General features: G+C 41.6%; 1 protein-coding gene across 13 annotated transcripts in view; it reads right to left on the reverse strand.

Annotated features, from left to right (window-relative positions):
* The window catches only part of SEMA5B (semaphorin 5B), a 252,209-nt gene that overhangs the window by 53,844 nt on the left and 185,063 nt on the right, over positions 1 to 13,302 (reverse strand). For all 13 annotated transcript variants that reach the window (XM_040704228.2, XM_040704230.1, XM_015289991.4 and 10 more), the window contains 4 exons: positions 12,307 to 12,592; positions 7,938 to 8,073; positions 3,861 to 4,068; positions 1,511 to 1,718 (listed from right to left, as the gene is read on the reverse strand). In XM_040704228.2, coding sequence (XP_040560162.1) covers positions 1,511 to 1,718; positions 3,861 to 4,068; positions 7,938 to 8,073; positions 12,307 to 12,592 — 838 coding nt within the window. The remainder of the gene's footprint in view (positions 1 to 1,510; positions 1,719 to 3,860; positions 4,069 to 7,937; positions 8,074 to 12,306; positions 12,593 to 13,302) is intronic.

The following is a 13,302-nucleotide window of genomic DNA, read 5'->3' on the forward strand; positions in this document are numbered from 1 at the left end:
AGGCCTTAGGTAGATGGTGCTCCTATCCCCCAACCACTGCTGTGGTGTTTTTTTTTTCCTGCTTGTTCCTTTTATAGGCAGTGGAACAAACCTCCACCATTTGAGCTTTAATGGAACTGTCATACAATGCACTTATACAGGCTGAAACTGGGACACGATCTATAAATTACCAGAAAGTTGAACTCAAGATTAGGAAAAGAAAGAAAAGGAAGAACTCATTTGTCTTGAAACTGGATCATATATATGTATACACACATAAATATTCCCAAACTGAAACTCTCCAGGACAGGCTGGAGAAGACAGCTGTTATGTTCTACCTTTTTAAATCTCTGCTTTTAAGAGCTAAGGACAGAATCACAGCTGGAAAATGCCATCCTTTCTCTTACTAAACACTTTGGTGTCAGGCTCTCTGTATAAGCTGCTAAACCTTTACACATTAAACACTTCTGAGTTTAACTTGCAGTAACGTCGAAGTTACGTTTTCTAAAGAGATAATTAAAGAGACTCAGCAAAAATAGAAAAAGCCATCATCTGTATACTGAGACAGACATGAATTTAGTACAAGCTGATAGATAAACTCTACTTGCTGAAAATAAAGTTATTGTGACATTTTCTATATTAGATTTTTGGCAAGAGAGCAGGGACATCTTGCACCAGCCCATGAAAGAGGGAGTCCATTTAGGTGGTGCTAACAAACTCCTTCCTCTTGTCTGGCACAGAGGACATCGGTTTCATTGAAAACTCCCATCAAGAAAATCAAAGCAGAGGCAGATGAGGAGAGGAAGGAGTGTTTTTAGAGATGTACACACACAGTAAGTTGGTTTCACACTGGATCACCTGCTAGAAAGAAGGGCTACCATTCATTTCCAAATACCTCCCGCACTCATTTTTGGGTGGAGAACTGCTCTGGAGTCAGGGCTGATAATTAAAAAAAAATATATTTTTTTCCTATTCCTTTTAATAGGTTCAATCAAGACACAGAATCTATCCAGGTGTAGGAGGTGTCACACTTAGTTGAAATGAGCTATTGGGTTCCAAAAGCAATAACGAGGAGCCACGTAGCAATAATGAGGAGCCACATAACGCAGCCCTGACTCATCAGACATTTGAGAGGTGATCACTCAGATAAGCAAGGATAGGCTGGCTGTAACCCAGCCAGAAACCTGCAGCCACACAGCCAGCAAAACACACGGAGCTAGTAAAAATCAACACTGAAATATTATTAAAAAAAAAAAAAAAGTAGTAAATATTGCAAGTCCTTCCTTGGTAAACACAATTAGTTTCTGATGAGGACTAATTCATATTTACAAAAAAAAAATATATATATATATATATTGCTCATTCTCACTGCTCCTGTCATCAATACATTATCAGGAGATGCACTTTCAGTGTCTTTTGCCTTTCAGGGATGAAAAAAAGCATTCTATACCAAATCAGGCTGGAATATGTTTCCCTGGTGCTTTTCTTGTTAAGCTGAAGTGGAATCTATCAGCGCTATAAATTTGCTTACCCTTCTGTTCTGTACATGGAGCATCTCTCCAGAGGAATTTTCAGCACTCCGTTATTTAAGCCCACAAAGAGCGATCTGTCGCTGTGCAGGATTTGGAGACTCTTGATTGCTTCCCGTTGTCCATCAGGGAGGATCTGCATTTCCTCTAAATAACAACTCCTCAGGCTCCTATTAGTGGTAGAAAGGGCCTTCAAGATGGTGCCATACTCTAGCGGGACAAGAAACAAGGCACAAGTAAATCTTGGAGGCATTGGCTTCATGTCACACCTACCTAAAGATCACAATACTAATGTTATGCAGTGGCCTTAATCCTAGCTTTGTGTCATTTTCTAACGTGAACATACTTGCTGCCCATCGTATAGAAGGCCCTTGCTTCACGGTTACAATCTTAGGCACCTCTCATACATTAAAGAAACCAGAAGGACTCGAGCCATCTGAAGAGTGATTACCTGGAAATATTTCCCTCTTGGAGCACCGAGGCAGAAAAGAGTTTGGTCCCGTTACCAGTGAGTTGTAAGGAAGGTGACCTGAGATAGCAGGGATCATTTCTGGTGCCTCAAAGTCTATTTTTCTTTTGGTTTATGGAGCAGATCGGCACAATTTGATGTCATGACAAATGACAACAGATGCAGCCGCCCTGCTGGAAATCTCAGAGGCCTCCATAATGATTGCATGGGTCACGAGTCTAATTGATCCTCTTCCTGGAAGAAGCTATCCTACTAGCTTCACAAGGAGATGTTACGGCATCAGCAGTGCATATGCAGAAACATATATGCTTGTGTTCACAGTGCTCTTAGTTAAACAATCTGAAGATCTGAAAAACTGGGAGATTTATGATGGGGAAAAGGGGGTGACCAGGCTGTTCTTCATTAAAACCCCAAAAGAGGTCTGTCAGACCCAATTGTTCTCAAACTTTAATCTTTCTATCCAGATCACTTCTGTATTGGTGCCAAAGCTCAGCAATTTACAGCAGTGGGGTTGGCTGCAATGCAAAGCCTTTTCTTTCTTTTTTTTTTTCCTCCCCTCTGCTTAACAGAACCTTAAGTGTGGAACAAAACTGAGGCCCAGGTTTGGGTTTTGGGGTTTGGTTTTTCTCAGGACTGGTTTTGTGTTCAGTGCTACCTTGGAGCAGGGCTGTTTCTCCTTAAGAATTTGTTTATTTTAAACATTTCAGGTCCAGCACAGCTTTGTCTTCAGTCACCACCAATCAGGGCAAGAAATCAAATGAATAAAAAGCTTATGTTATGGCAGAAGGCTCTTCCATAGAAGTGACATGATACAGAAATAATCTCAGCTTTCTGGTTTAAAATATCAAGATATTTTGATATTAAAGATATCAAAATGGCAGAACCATGTCATATTTCCATTTAACTACAATCTTATCATCATAATCAATGTCCAGGGAGGCTCCTACAGTGGGAAAGTTAGTAAAAGACATCAAAGATGATCAATTTTGAAGCAAGTGGAGATAAAAGATAATCTGGGAAGGTGGTAACATGAGAATGAGGCAATGACTCTGCATTCAGATCCGAGATTAAACTAACACTTATGGACGCAATCCGTCTTATTCTAAAGTCAAAGCTTCTGCTATAGAGGATAACAACATTATACCCATGAGAGTGGCCATATGCTCTGATTAATCAAGCTATTTAATTTAACCTCTGTCATTAGTACAAACATGGGCTAAGACAAGCATTAATAACACTTTACCCTTCTTCTGCACCTTTCATTTAGGCAAGATATCCGTGCTTTTCAGAGGAGGCAGTATCCTGCTAATTAGAGGATGGCAGCAGAAATTAAGAAACTCAAATTATATACTTAATACTATCACTACGCATGAAAACACTGCCTCAGCTTCCCCAACTGCATCACATCTCAGTGCGTGATTATTCCTGAAAGCACAAGGACTCACATCCCAGCAGACATGTGGAACTGCATAGAGAAACCTCAGGCAAGCCTGGAAGTTAAGAATTATTATTGCTTATTAGGGATGAGTACATCGTAGTGCAGAGAGGCAACTTATGTGCACAAAACCACAGAATGTTTTGGTGACCTCTGCTCCTCCCCATTGCCACGTATTAGTCTGATTAGTTGAAACACATTTTTGTACAAGGAAGAAAAATGTTACTGTTGTTTTCAAACACACTGTAGATTTATGGCCCATTCACTTGGGCATCTGCCTCAAGTCCTCCATCGCGCTTTTAATTTATTCAGGCAAACTAACTTCCATAAAACGTTGTGCCAAAATGATATTGAATGACTACTGTATGATGGCATCACTAGCTGGCTCCCAAGGCTCCTAAGTCTATGAGCAAGCGGAGGCAACTTTCTTAACCTCTAGTGTTCTTACCTGTTCCAATGTACATCACGTGGTAGAGAGTATCCTTCCCCTGAACAATATCAACCACTAGTTTAGAGAATCGAATGCTGTCCTGAGTCACATACGGATCTACAGTGACCGGCTGCACCACGTCGTTCATCAGGAACAAGCGCTGCGCGTCCTGCAGGACTCTCTCGGTCAGGTTCTCATTCGGGCTGTCATCGCTCAGTGTCCCACACTAAACAAGGAACATGGAACTTCAGCACCTGTGTTTTCTTTCAGTAGACTGAGACCAAAATCAGAAATGCTCAATTTTAACCAGCCATGCCCTGATGATTTCTGGGGGAGGTGGGCCTGTGCAAGGGTCCCACCATCAGTCCCTTGGCATGGATTATGGCTGGCTTTGGCCCGTAGCTCACTTTTATTAAAAAGTTCCTCCTAGCTGGTCTGCAGACCAGCAATGGGGTGTCTCATTCCTTTGAGGTACCTTAGAGCCAGCATACCAAACGGCAAAAGGTATTAACAAACTGAGGAGGGGAAAAAAAAGAATTAAAGCTAGTTACAGAAAGAGAGATTTAAAGTCAGCGGTGGAAACAAAGATTCTGTGGCAATAAATCCTTCAAGCATTTCAAATAATCTTCAGACACTACCTGGCATCTCAGTCTGTATAATGCACAAAAACTGGAGGTTAAAAAACCTGAAAAACTGGTTGGTTTTGCATCAAAGAATCTAACTCATCACACTGCCTTTCTCACGTTCTCTCTTCTGAACAGACCCCTCCAGCTTCATCTTAACCCAAGCAGGTAAGCCATTAAGCACCCCCTCCCTCTTCTAACTTTATTGGCAGTGCAGATTGACCTTGGTGAATCCATCCTCCAGCATTAATGGAGATAGAACTCAGGTTCACGCAGAACAGAGGGGAAGAGGAGAGTTTATCTTGTGTCTTTTGAGCACCAGCTCAAGGCCTACCTCTCATTAACTGATGACCACATCTGAGCAGTTTCACTAGAAAAAAAGATATTCTTCTTCTTCATTTTGGCTCCAGGTGTTTCTGCTTTCTTTGGAAGGGAAGTTATTATTCTGCAAATTAGGATGTTGACCTACTGCACTCCAGCTACAGCGTACAACTTTCCCATATGCATACTCTCAATATTCAAAGCAACTCAGCAGCATGGCAACCTTTCAGAGGTGCACCATGTAGAGCTCCTCCTATCAGCTCACAGGAATTTAGCTCACATGTACACAATCAGTGTAATCAGATCCCACAGCAGGTATGCTGAGTCCTACAATTGTCAAGCCTTTAAGAACTAATTTCCGCAACAAACGCATTGGTCAGTGTAGTGCAGAGGTTGGTTTCTGTAAAAATCCATCACCAATATTTCAGAACTTGTATGAATTAGGTGAACAGAGCGTTGAGAGTTCACATCACCTATGAGCACATCCATTTGCTTATCGGTTAGAACCTTAGTCTGTGTACTCAAACTGAAGATACACCAGTGGGTATTTATATATGTTTTTAGATGGTTTTATTATCTTTTTTTTTTAATTATTATTTCCAGAGGTCTTTTTATTTCTCTGTTGCTTCACCCCAAGTTCTAAAAATTTTTCAGTTATATCTTTTCTGCTGTCTCCTGTACTCCTTCTGGTTTACATTGTTGCCTTTTTATGGATGCTTTTCCCCCTCACTCTCTTTCCTTTCTAGAGCATCACTGAAGGAGGAGTCCCAGTGGCAGGAATGTCACTGTTGGTTTTGTTTTCTATTCTCATCAAGTCACAGATAATCCTTTTGGGCTATTGGCAGCCTGTATGCTGACACAGCATCCCTCTGGTTTGGTTTTATTTTGTTTTGTTCTAATTTCCTGATTATCTGCACTGCCCTGATCCTCTGTATCCTTCAGTATTTCTCCTTCCTCTCTGAAGGAAAAAAAAATTTGGCATCTTTCCTTCATCCTCCTTTGTGAACACTGAAGCAAAAAAATTAATTTAATTTTTTCACAATATCTGCCTCTTCTGTCACTAAATTACCCTTGTCATCTCCTAAAGACCCTGCACTGACCTCTTGTTCCTCCTGTACTTGAAAAACATCTTAATCTCTTCTGCAATCTTCCTTTTGTCTGCTGCATATCTTCTTTTCCTTTCCTCATTTTCCCCTGACCCTTTTCTTTCATCTTGCTGCTGCAATCTTTGCACTCCACATTTTATCTGATACTTTTCACTACATGGAAATGCTTTCCAAAGCCCTTTTCTATTCCTCCAGGGTTAGCCCAGCAAGGGACAGAAGAAAGTCCTTGATTCTCATTTAACCTTAATGTTCCCCTTTAAATTCAAAAAAATGTGATCAAGAGCCTGAGCAGGTCCCACCTGGTATAGGGAGAAGCCCTCTCTCAGGTGCTGTGGGGGAATTCAGAGGATTCCTCAGGAGTAACAGGGATGCAGACCTGCTTCACCCTCGGCTCCTGCAGTGATTTCAGCTGACTGCAGAGTCCATTTTGGAAGGCCCCTGACATCACCAGCTTGAAGGGAGACAGCACTTGCAGGCAGCCTCAGCACCTCTGCCATTAGAAGGCAGAACCAGATTCACACAGTTGGGATGGAAATATTTACTGTGCAGAAGCAAGGACAGAAGGTCAAGACTGTCCTTTCCAGGATAGCCCAGGTGGGAAGGGACTGAGCTGGAAAATGGGCTCTCACTTCAGAGGACTCAGAATTGTGGGGGCTGTCAAATGCATACCCTGTGCTGCACTGACAGAATCTAGGCATAAGTCTGTTCTATACGTTTCAAATTGGCCTTAACTCATAACTCCGGAAAATTGCTCATCGTAAAAATCAAACATTTTTAAGGCTAAAAGGAATCTCTGTGGCCATCGTGATGTAGCCCCTTCCACCAATCACTTCTGCAATGTGTCAGTAACTTCTGGCTGAGCTATCGTGTCTTGGGAAGACATCCATCTCGCACTGAAACACTGCCTTTGGGGCCCTATTAAGTGATGAAAAATTCATCACATCTTTACACAGTTGATTACCTTTCTTGTTTAAAAACACAGGTTGTCTCCATTGTAGTTTGTCAGCTTCAGCTTTCAGCCCTTAAATCGGAAGCTTTGGTGAGGATATACCTGCATGTCCCCTGTGAGGACCATGTGCACAGTGTTCACATGTCAATGTGAACAAATACAAGAGAGTAAGAAGGGTGGATTTGCCCTGTTGCAGCGGAATTTGGGCCCATTTGGGTGGTGAGTTGCTGCCCTGAGAAGCTGTGGATGCCCCATCCCTAGAGGTGTTCAAGGCCAGGTTGGATGGAGCCCTGGGCAGCCTGCCCTGGCGTCAGATTTAGTGGTTGGCATCCCTACCTGTGGCAGAGTGTTGGAACTACATGATCTTTGAGGTCCCTCCTGTACAGTCAACAAAGTACAGTTGGAAAGAGAATCGTAGTGAGATAGCAAAGGAACAAACAGAGAAGGAATGTTGACCCGTATCCAAAGATTCAGGCTCTTAATGAAAAGCTCCACAAAGGAGAGATCTCCAGAAAGAAATCCATTCCCAGTGGTAGTCAGCCCTTAAATGGAGTCTAGGAGGAGTGGAGCCAGGTTCCACCCCTTCCGGTCACACAGGTGAATTGCCTTCACCTGTGCTCCTTGCCTAACCAATCAGTGGTTCAGGCCATGACTCAACATTTCCCATACATCTTCCAATCCAAGCCGTTCTAAGATTCTGTGATCTAGGCTGATGCTGTCCCTGCCATAGGCCATTATCAGTAGTTTCAGAAAGTGGTTTTCAAAGGCTTTCAGTGGGGGGATTTCAGTGGAATATCCTGAAGAAAACCTCTCCTCCCAACATTTTCACCTAGAAGAACACCTCTGGCCCACAAATATTTAAAATTCTTCATTCGTATAAAAGCTTTGAACATTCTTATCTGTATAAAGACTCAAATTTCCCTGCTAATCCCATAGTCTCAATAAGATGTGGCAAGGAATTCCACAGACTGAAATACTCAGAAAGGTGAAGAAATATCATTTATCTGCACCATGGGTCTACCTGGAAAATTAACCCAATGGGATGACGAAACGTAAAAAGCACTACAAGAGCAAAAAAAAAGGGCAGCAGCAATACCTGGAAATTTGGGATGGGGTTTGCTGTTGGCAGCCAGGCTGATCTTGGGTTCTCTTGGTAACGGAAAGGACCATTAAATGCCTGAGTAATGGCACTGAGATTGAAGGCACACACTGCTGAGGCAGCTATGCTGTTTCTGGAAAAGGGGAGGGAAAAAAAAAAAGATCAATTTAATCATTAGAACACTGACATTTTCATCATAACAGACATCAAACTCCACTCAAATAAAATACATGTAAATTGCTAGGTAGACGTGCAGTGACACCAATCTCACAGGGAGTAAAAATAAATAAATAAATTGTAAAATGCAAATGAATCGCATGGCAATTTTGAGAATGAATGTTAAGCTCGGTTTTAAAGTGCCTATGATTTAAGGGCCACAGAAGCAGTCCTGACATGAAAGGTGAATACAGTTTAATTTGCATGGGTTATTTGTGTCCAGCTTTATTTTTATTTTTTTTAACACCTCACCTATCTTGATTTATTACAAATAACCTAATTTTTAATCTCTTGGTGTTTCTCAAGGTGAAAGCCTGTTTCTACTGGCTCCAGCTATAAAATACATCCCCTACTATTTGTATATACTGTATATATAAGCACACGCATGCATGCACACATGCAGGCAGAGGGAGGGAATGACGGCGCGCACCAAGCTGGTGGTTACAGTAGCTCAGCAGGCACAAATGTCTTGCTAATATGTGCAAGCCTCTGTCTGCAGCGCTCACTGCTCTGCGTTCCCAGCTGGGCTCAGCATCTGGCGGGGCAGGCTGCTCACCATGCACGCACCAGCCAGGGGAGGGCGGCGAGAGAAATGCTGCTGCAGGAAGGACCTTTTGGCAGGGAATTGGTTTTAGGGAGGTGATGCTGCCCATGCAGACTGGCACACAGATCTGTTGGGTTCTTTGGTCTGGCCCAGTTCAGCCATTTCTTTGTGGTCCTGAGCAGGCTCAGTGCTTTGTGCCCCCACACGATTGGTGTACACCTCCCTGCTGGGGATGGCATTTGCTGAGTGGTAACCTGAAATTCCAAACCTGCTGACAGCTCCTCTTTCTTTCTTTCTTTTTTTTTTTTTTTAAGAAAAAGAATAACATTTAGAGAGAAAGATATCAAAATAAAGCTAAAAATAAAGCTAGCACAGAAGACTGACTCGTCATGGTGCCTTTTAAATAACCCAAGTGCTGCTGTATGTATCTTGCTGCTAATTAAAGCAATTTGAATTCTCTGAAAAGAACAATCTTTTTTAACTAAACCAATAATTACACTTTCTCACTGACAAAAAAAAAAAAAAAAACAAAAAAAAAAACCTTGCTTCCCAGTCCCAGCCAGGAAAGCAGAAAGCCAGATTCTTTCACAGCGTATTTCCTCAGAGCCATACAACGTCAGGAGGAACTTTTCACTTCGCCCTCCCATTCCCCGCTCCTGCCCCTGCCCTTCTATCCCCGGAGTGATGGAGTAGCTCCCTTTGAACATGTCAAAGCAACGCCGGGAGAACCTTTCTCCACTTTTGTCTGCACACCGCTGACGCAGTGCATGCTCGCAGACGGCGGCTCTTAAGACAAAGCTAATGATGGATGACAAGTAAATGCCTGGAGGCACACATGGGAGAAAAAAAAGAGAATGAGATGGAAAATGAAAAAGGAAAAGAAAGAATAAAACCTTGCTAGTCTAACAAAAACACTGTAGAGAGAAAAAAAAGAAAGAAAAAAAAAAAGGACCTTTTCAGGGCCCTGCTAAAGAATCCACAGTGTATCTCATTGCCTTTGCTGAGGAGGAGAAAGGAACGACATTTTTGATGAAATAATGCTATCTGTGGCCTGGCATATTTCCCATCCCTCCCTATGAGAGCCCATTCTCCAACCAGAAGCATCAGTTTGGGCAGCAGGCCCCTGGCGTGACGTGTAGCGTCCTTTATTCCACCTCCCTCTCCCCGGTGCTAACTAGGTGGTTTAGTTCAAGGAGGTTTTAACATGGTCTCCATTAGCTTACGGAAAAACTGTATTAAAAGCTTCTTAAATATCTTATCAGCAACTTCCTCAAACTTCTTTCCCACTGATTTAGCTGGATATAACATAAAATGAAGCAATAAATCCTTACGTGGGTATTACCACAACTAAATATGATATAGACTAATTGCCTTTTGTTATAAGATGACCCTAACTGCATTAAACATGAAACTTCCAAAATAAAAACACCTTAAAAAAAAAAAGAAAAGTAATAGTTTTTAGGTGCATCAGTATTCCATTATAAAGGTACTCACACTACAGCACACATCAACCTTCTTTGGTATGCAGCACTCATGCAGCATGATATCAGTCCCAGTGGAAGTTAAAAGAATAATTACCATTATTTCTCTAGTCGGATGACAAATTGGAACATTTTCTCTTTGAACTCTCAAAAGAACATCATGTTGTAGACCCAAAAAGCTACTTGATCTAACTTCAGCTATTATCAATAACTCATCTCTTCTATTACACAAATGTTACGTATTATACTGTCCTCAGAAGATACCGGAGGGAACATACACCCATAATGCGAGAAGAGTGACTTAATTGCAATCCAAAGGAGACAGAGGTAACTCTGTGTCTCATGTTTTAGCAAAACTGGAGACAGACACAACACAAGAGAACTGTTCCAACCAGAGTTAGTCCAGGTATCCTGTTTTACTCAAAGTCTATATCATTTTGATTAATATAATACACTTATTAATAATTTTATTCTCATTTCCAATTTCCGTTCTTAGCTGGATGAATGGACACATGGATAGATAAAACATTACCACTCTGGGCATCATAAAAGTCCTCTCTGATATTAAAAAAAAAAAAAAAAAAAAAGTCTCATCTTCATCAGCCACAGCAGTTGCCAGGTTTCCTTTTCACATTCAGGAAGTTTCACTAACAGCTTAACACTAAAACATTTTTGGGGAGGGGAACAACTCAAAACCGGAACAGATATCCTCTAAAGTCCACAGTCAAGGTCCAGTGCTCAACTATGTATATTTTTTCACCTCTGGATCTGCTAATGTAACTGCTGCACAGATAGGGACACCCAGAGCAGGTTGCCCAGGACCATGCCTAAGTGGCTTTAGAAACTCTTCCAGAAGAGAGACTCCACAAACGTTTTCTAGCTGCTTTGCCAAAGGCTTGCTTTTGGCTGGCGTTGGCAACAGAAGTGCAGAAGCCAAACATGGAAGGTGGATGAAGGTGCCCAAACACTTACCTACTTCTTGGCATTTCCAAGCTGAGAACACCGTTTTGGCTCTGCTCACTCTCATAGCAGAACGTACACACACTACTTCTGCAGTTAAAAGAGGCTTCATATCCTTATTTATATCCACAGGTCCATACCTCCTTCCTATTGAACAGCACTCCACAGCAAAAACAGCCCTAAAGAAGTTGGCTACCCAGCATGAGAAAGGCATTTTGAGTGGTTGTCAGGTGGAGTAACTAACTCAGATTTCCACTCTCTAGTTTACATATCAGGATAACACCCCCCTAGAGAACATGTATTATTGAAACTCAATACCACACAGGCTGGTTATAGCCTGAAACTTATCATCCTAGCCCTGGGCTTCAGAGAAAAAGTTATTTGAGTTTTTCTGTCTTAAAAAAATACATTATGAGTTTTTTAATATATTTTTTAATTAACTTCTCCTTTCTGCCTTCCCAGCTACACTAAATCATTCCAATTACAAGTTTTTTCAATATCAAGCCAAGAAAAGGTGATTATGAAGTTTCAGAAATCTTCCTTCCCCTTGGAGTTCTAATGCTGCTTTTGATTTGTGGTCCTGAGACTGTTTGTAGCAGAGGTACAGACCCACTTAGAAACGTCAAAAGCTGTGCAGCCTGCATGACCTTGCATATATAATGTATTGTTTAGCAGCAGTTTAGGCTGATTTCAGTATAGGCTATTGTGATGCCATTTGCCTCTTTCTTCTCCTTTTAATCCTTCTCTCTAAGTGTATATATCTGTCCTTTTCTAGGGCCAGCCCTGATGTTCACACAATAGCGTCAGATCATCCAGGCAGTAAATCTGGCTGAAAGTAAGTTCATTTTTCTCCTGGGTCTTTTTCAGATCAGCTTTCCGAACCACACAAGTAACAGAAAGTCTGTTACAGCTCAAGTTTATATAAAATTAGGTAACTTAGGAATGTACTGTCAACTTTTAGGGACCCCAGACAAACATGAACAATGGACTGAAAACACTGTCCTAAAGCACTGTTGCCATGATGGATAATACAAACCTACCTATTCCTTTGTGTTAACCAAAGGATCTTTCAAAAATTGTTGCTCAGATTGTCTAAGAAATCAGGATACCGTCAGTCTCAGACTGCTGAGCACAAAAGAAGGGCAGTAAAAGCAGTGCAACTTACACATTAGTAGTGAAGACACCATAGATCAGGTCTTGTTCAGGAAGGTAGAAGGTGCTTTGCAGTTCATTATAATAGAAAGGGATTTCTCCAGCTCTGGAGCAGTTCAGCCTGGCCTTCATGAAAGTTGTCCATGTGTCCTCCAGCAAAAATCTCCCTCCAATGTCATTTTTGCAGACCCTGGCCACACGAGAATATACTGTTTTCCCACAGTCGTGTTCTACCGCATTCTCTCGAAAGAAGAAGTAGGTGAACAAACCGATGTCATAGGCAGCGATAAAGTTAGGCTCTGAAAAACAAATGTGAAGAGATTTATACAGGTCAGAAATCAATCCATGCTCAACTTGCCCAATGCATTACAGCCAGCTCCCTCTATGCAGGCTGTCAAAGCTGCAACCAAAGGGAGTTTGGAGTCAGCAGCAGGCATAAAAACAGTAGATGAGAATAATAATATATGGGGGTGCAGCTCTAGCTCCATTTTTCAGATCTGGGAAAGAGCCCATCATTTCCCCACTTCACTGGCAAAGCTGCTACTGACTTGAGTGAAAGGACTTCGCCTATGCACTACTCTCCTTACCTACAGTCATTTTACAACATAAAGCTTTTCCATTGGGTTCCTCTACCTATTCTTTTCTGAACTGCATCATATGGAGTGTTAAATATGCTGTTTGCATCCGCTCAATTCCCCAGGCTGCTGCAGTGAAATATTCAACCTATTTTCCCAGCGCAGTCACATCTGGCTTTTATCATGAAGTCTTTCCAGTTTCTAAGGCACAAAAGATTATCTTATGTCCATAAAACAAAACCACGCCACAAACTGACAGTATCAAAGCAAGCTCTCCTTAACTCTTTTTTCTTCTGCAATTATTTGTATTATTTTCACAAGAATTGAAAAGAACCTGGCATTGGTTTGCAGTGAATACTTTGATTGGGTATTTAACAAAGCTTTAAAGTGTTCAGCCTTTCATCCCAACAGTTTCTTTGGCAAAGAGAAAAGAT

This window comes from Gallus gallus, chromosome 7 (genome assembly GCF_016699485.2).
Source record: "Gallus gallus isolate bGalGal1 chromosome 7, bGalGal1.mat.broiler.GRCg7b, whole genome shotgun sequence".
Taxonomy (NCBI): Eukaryota; Metazoa; Chordata; class Aves; order Galliformes; family Phasianidae; genus Gallus; species Gallus gallus.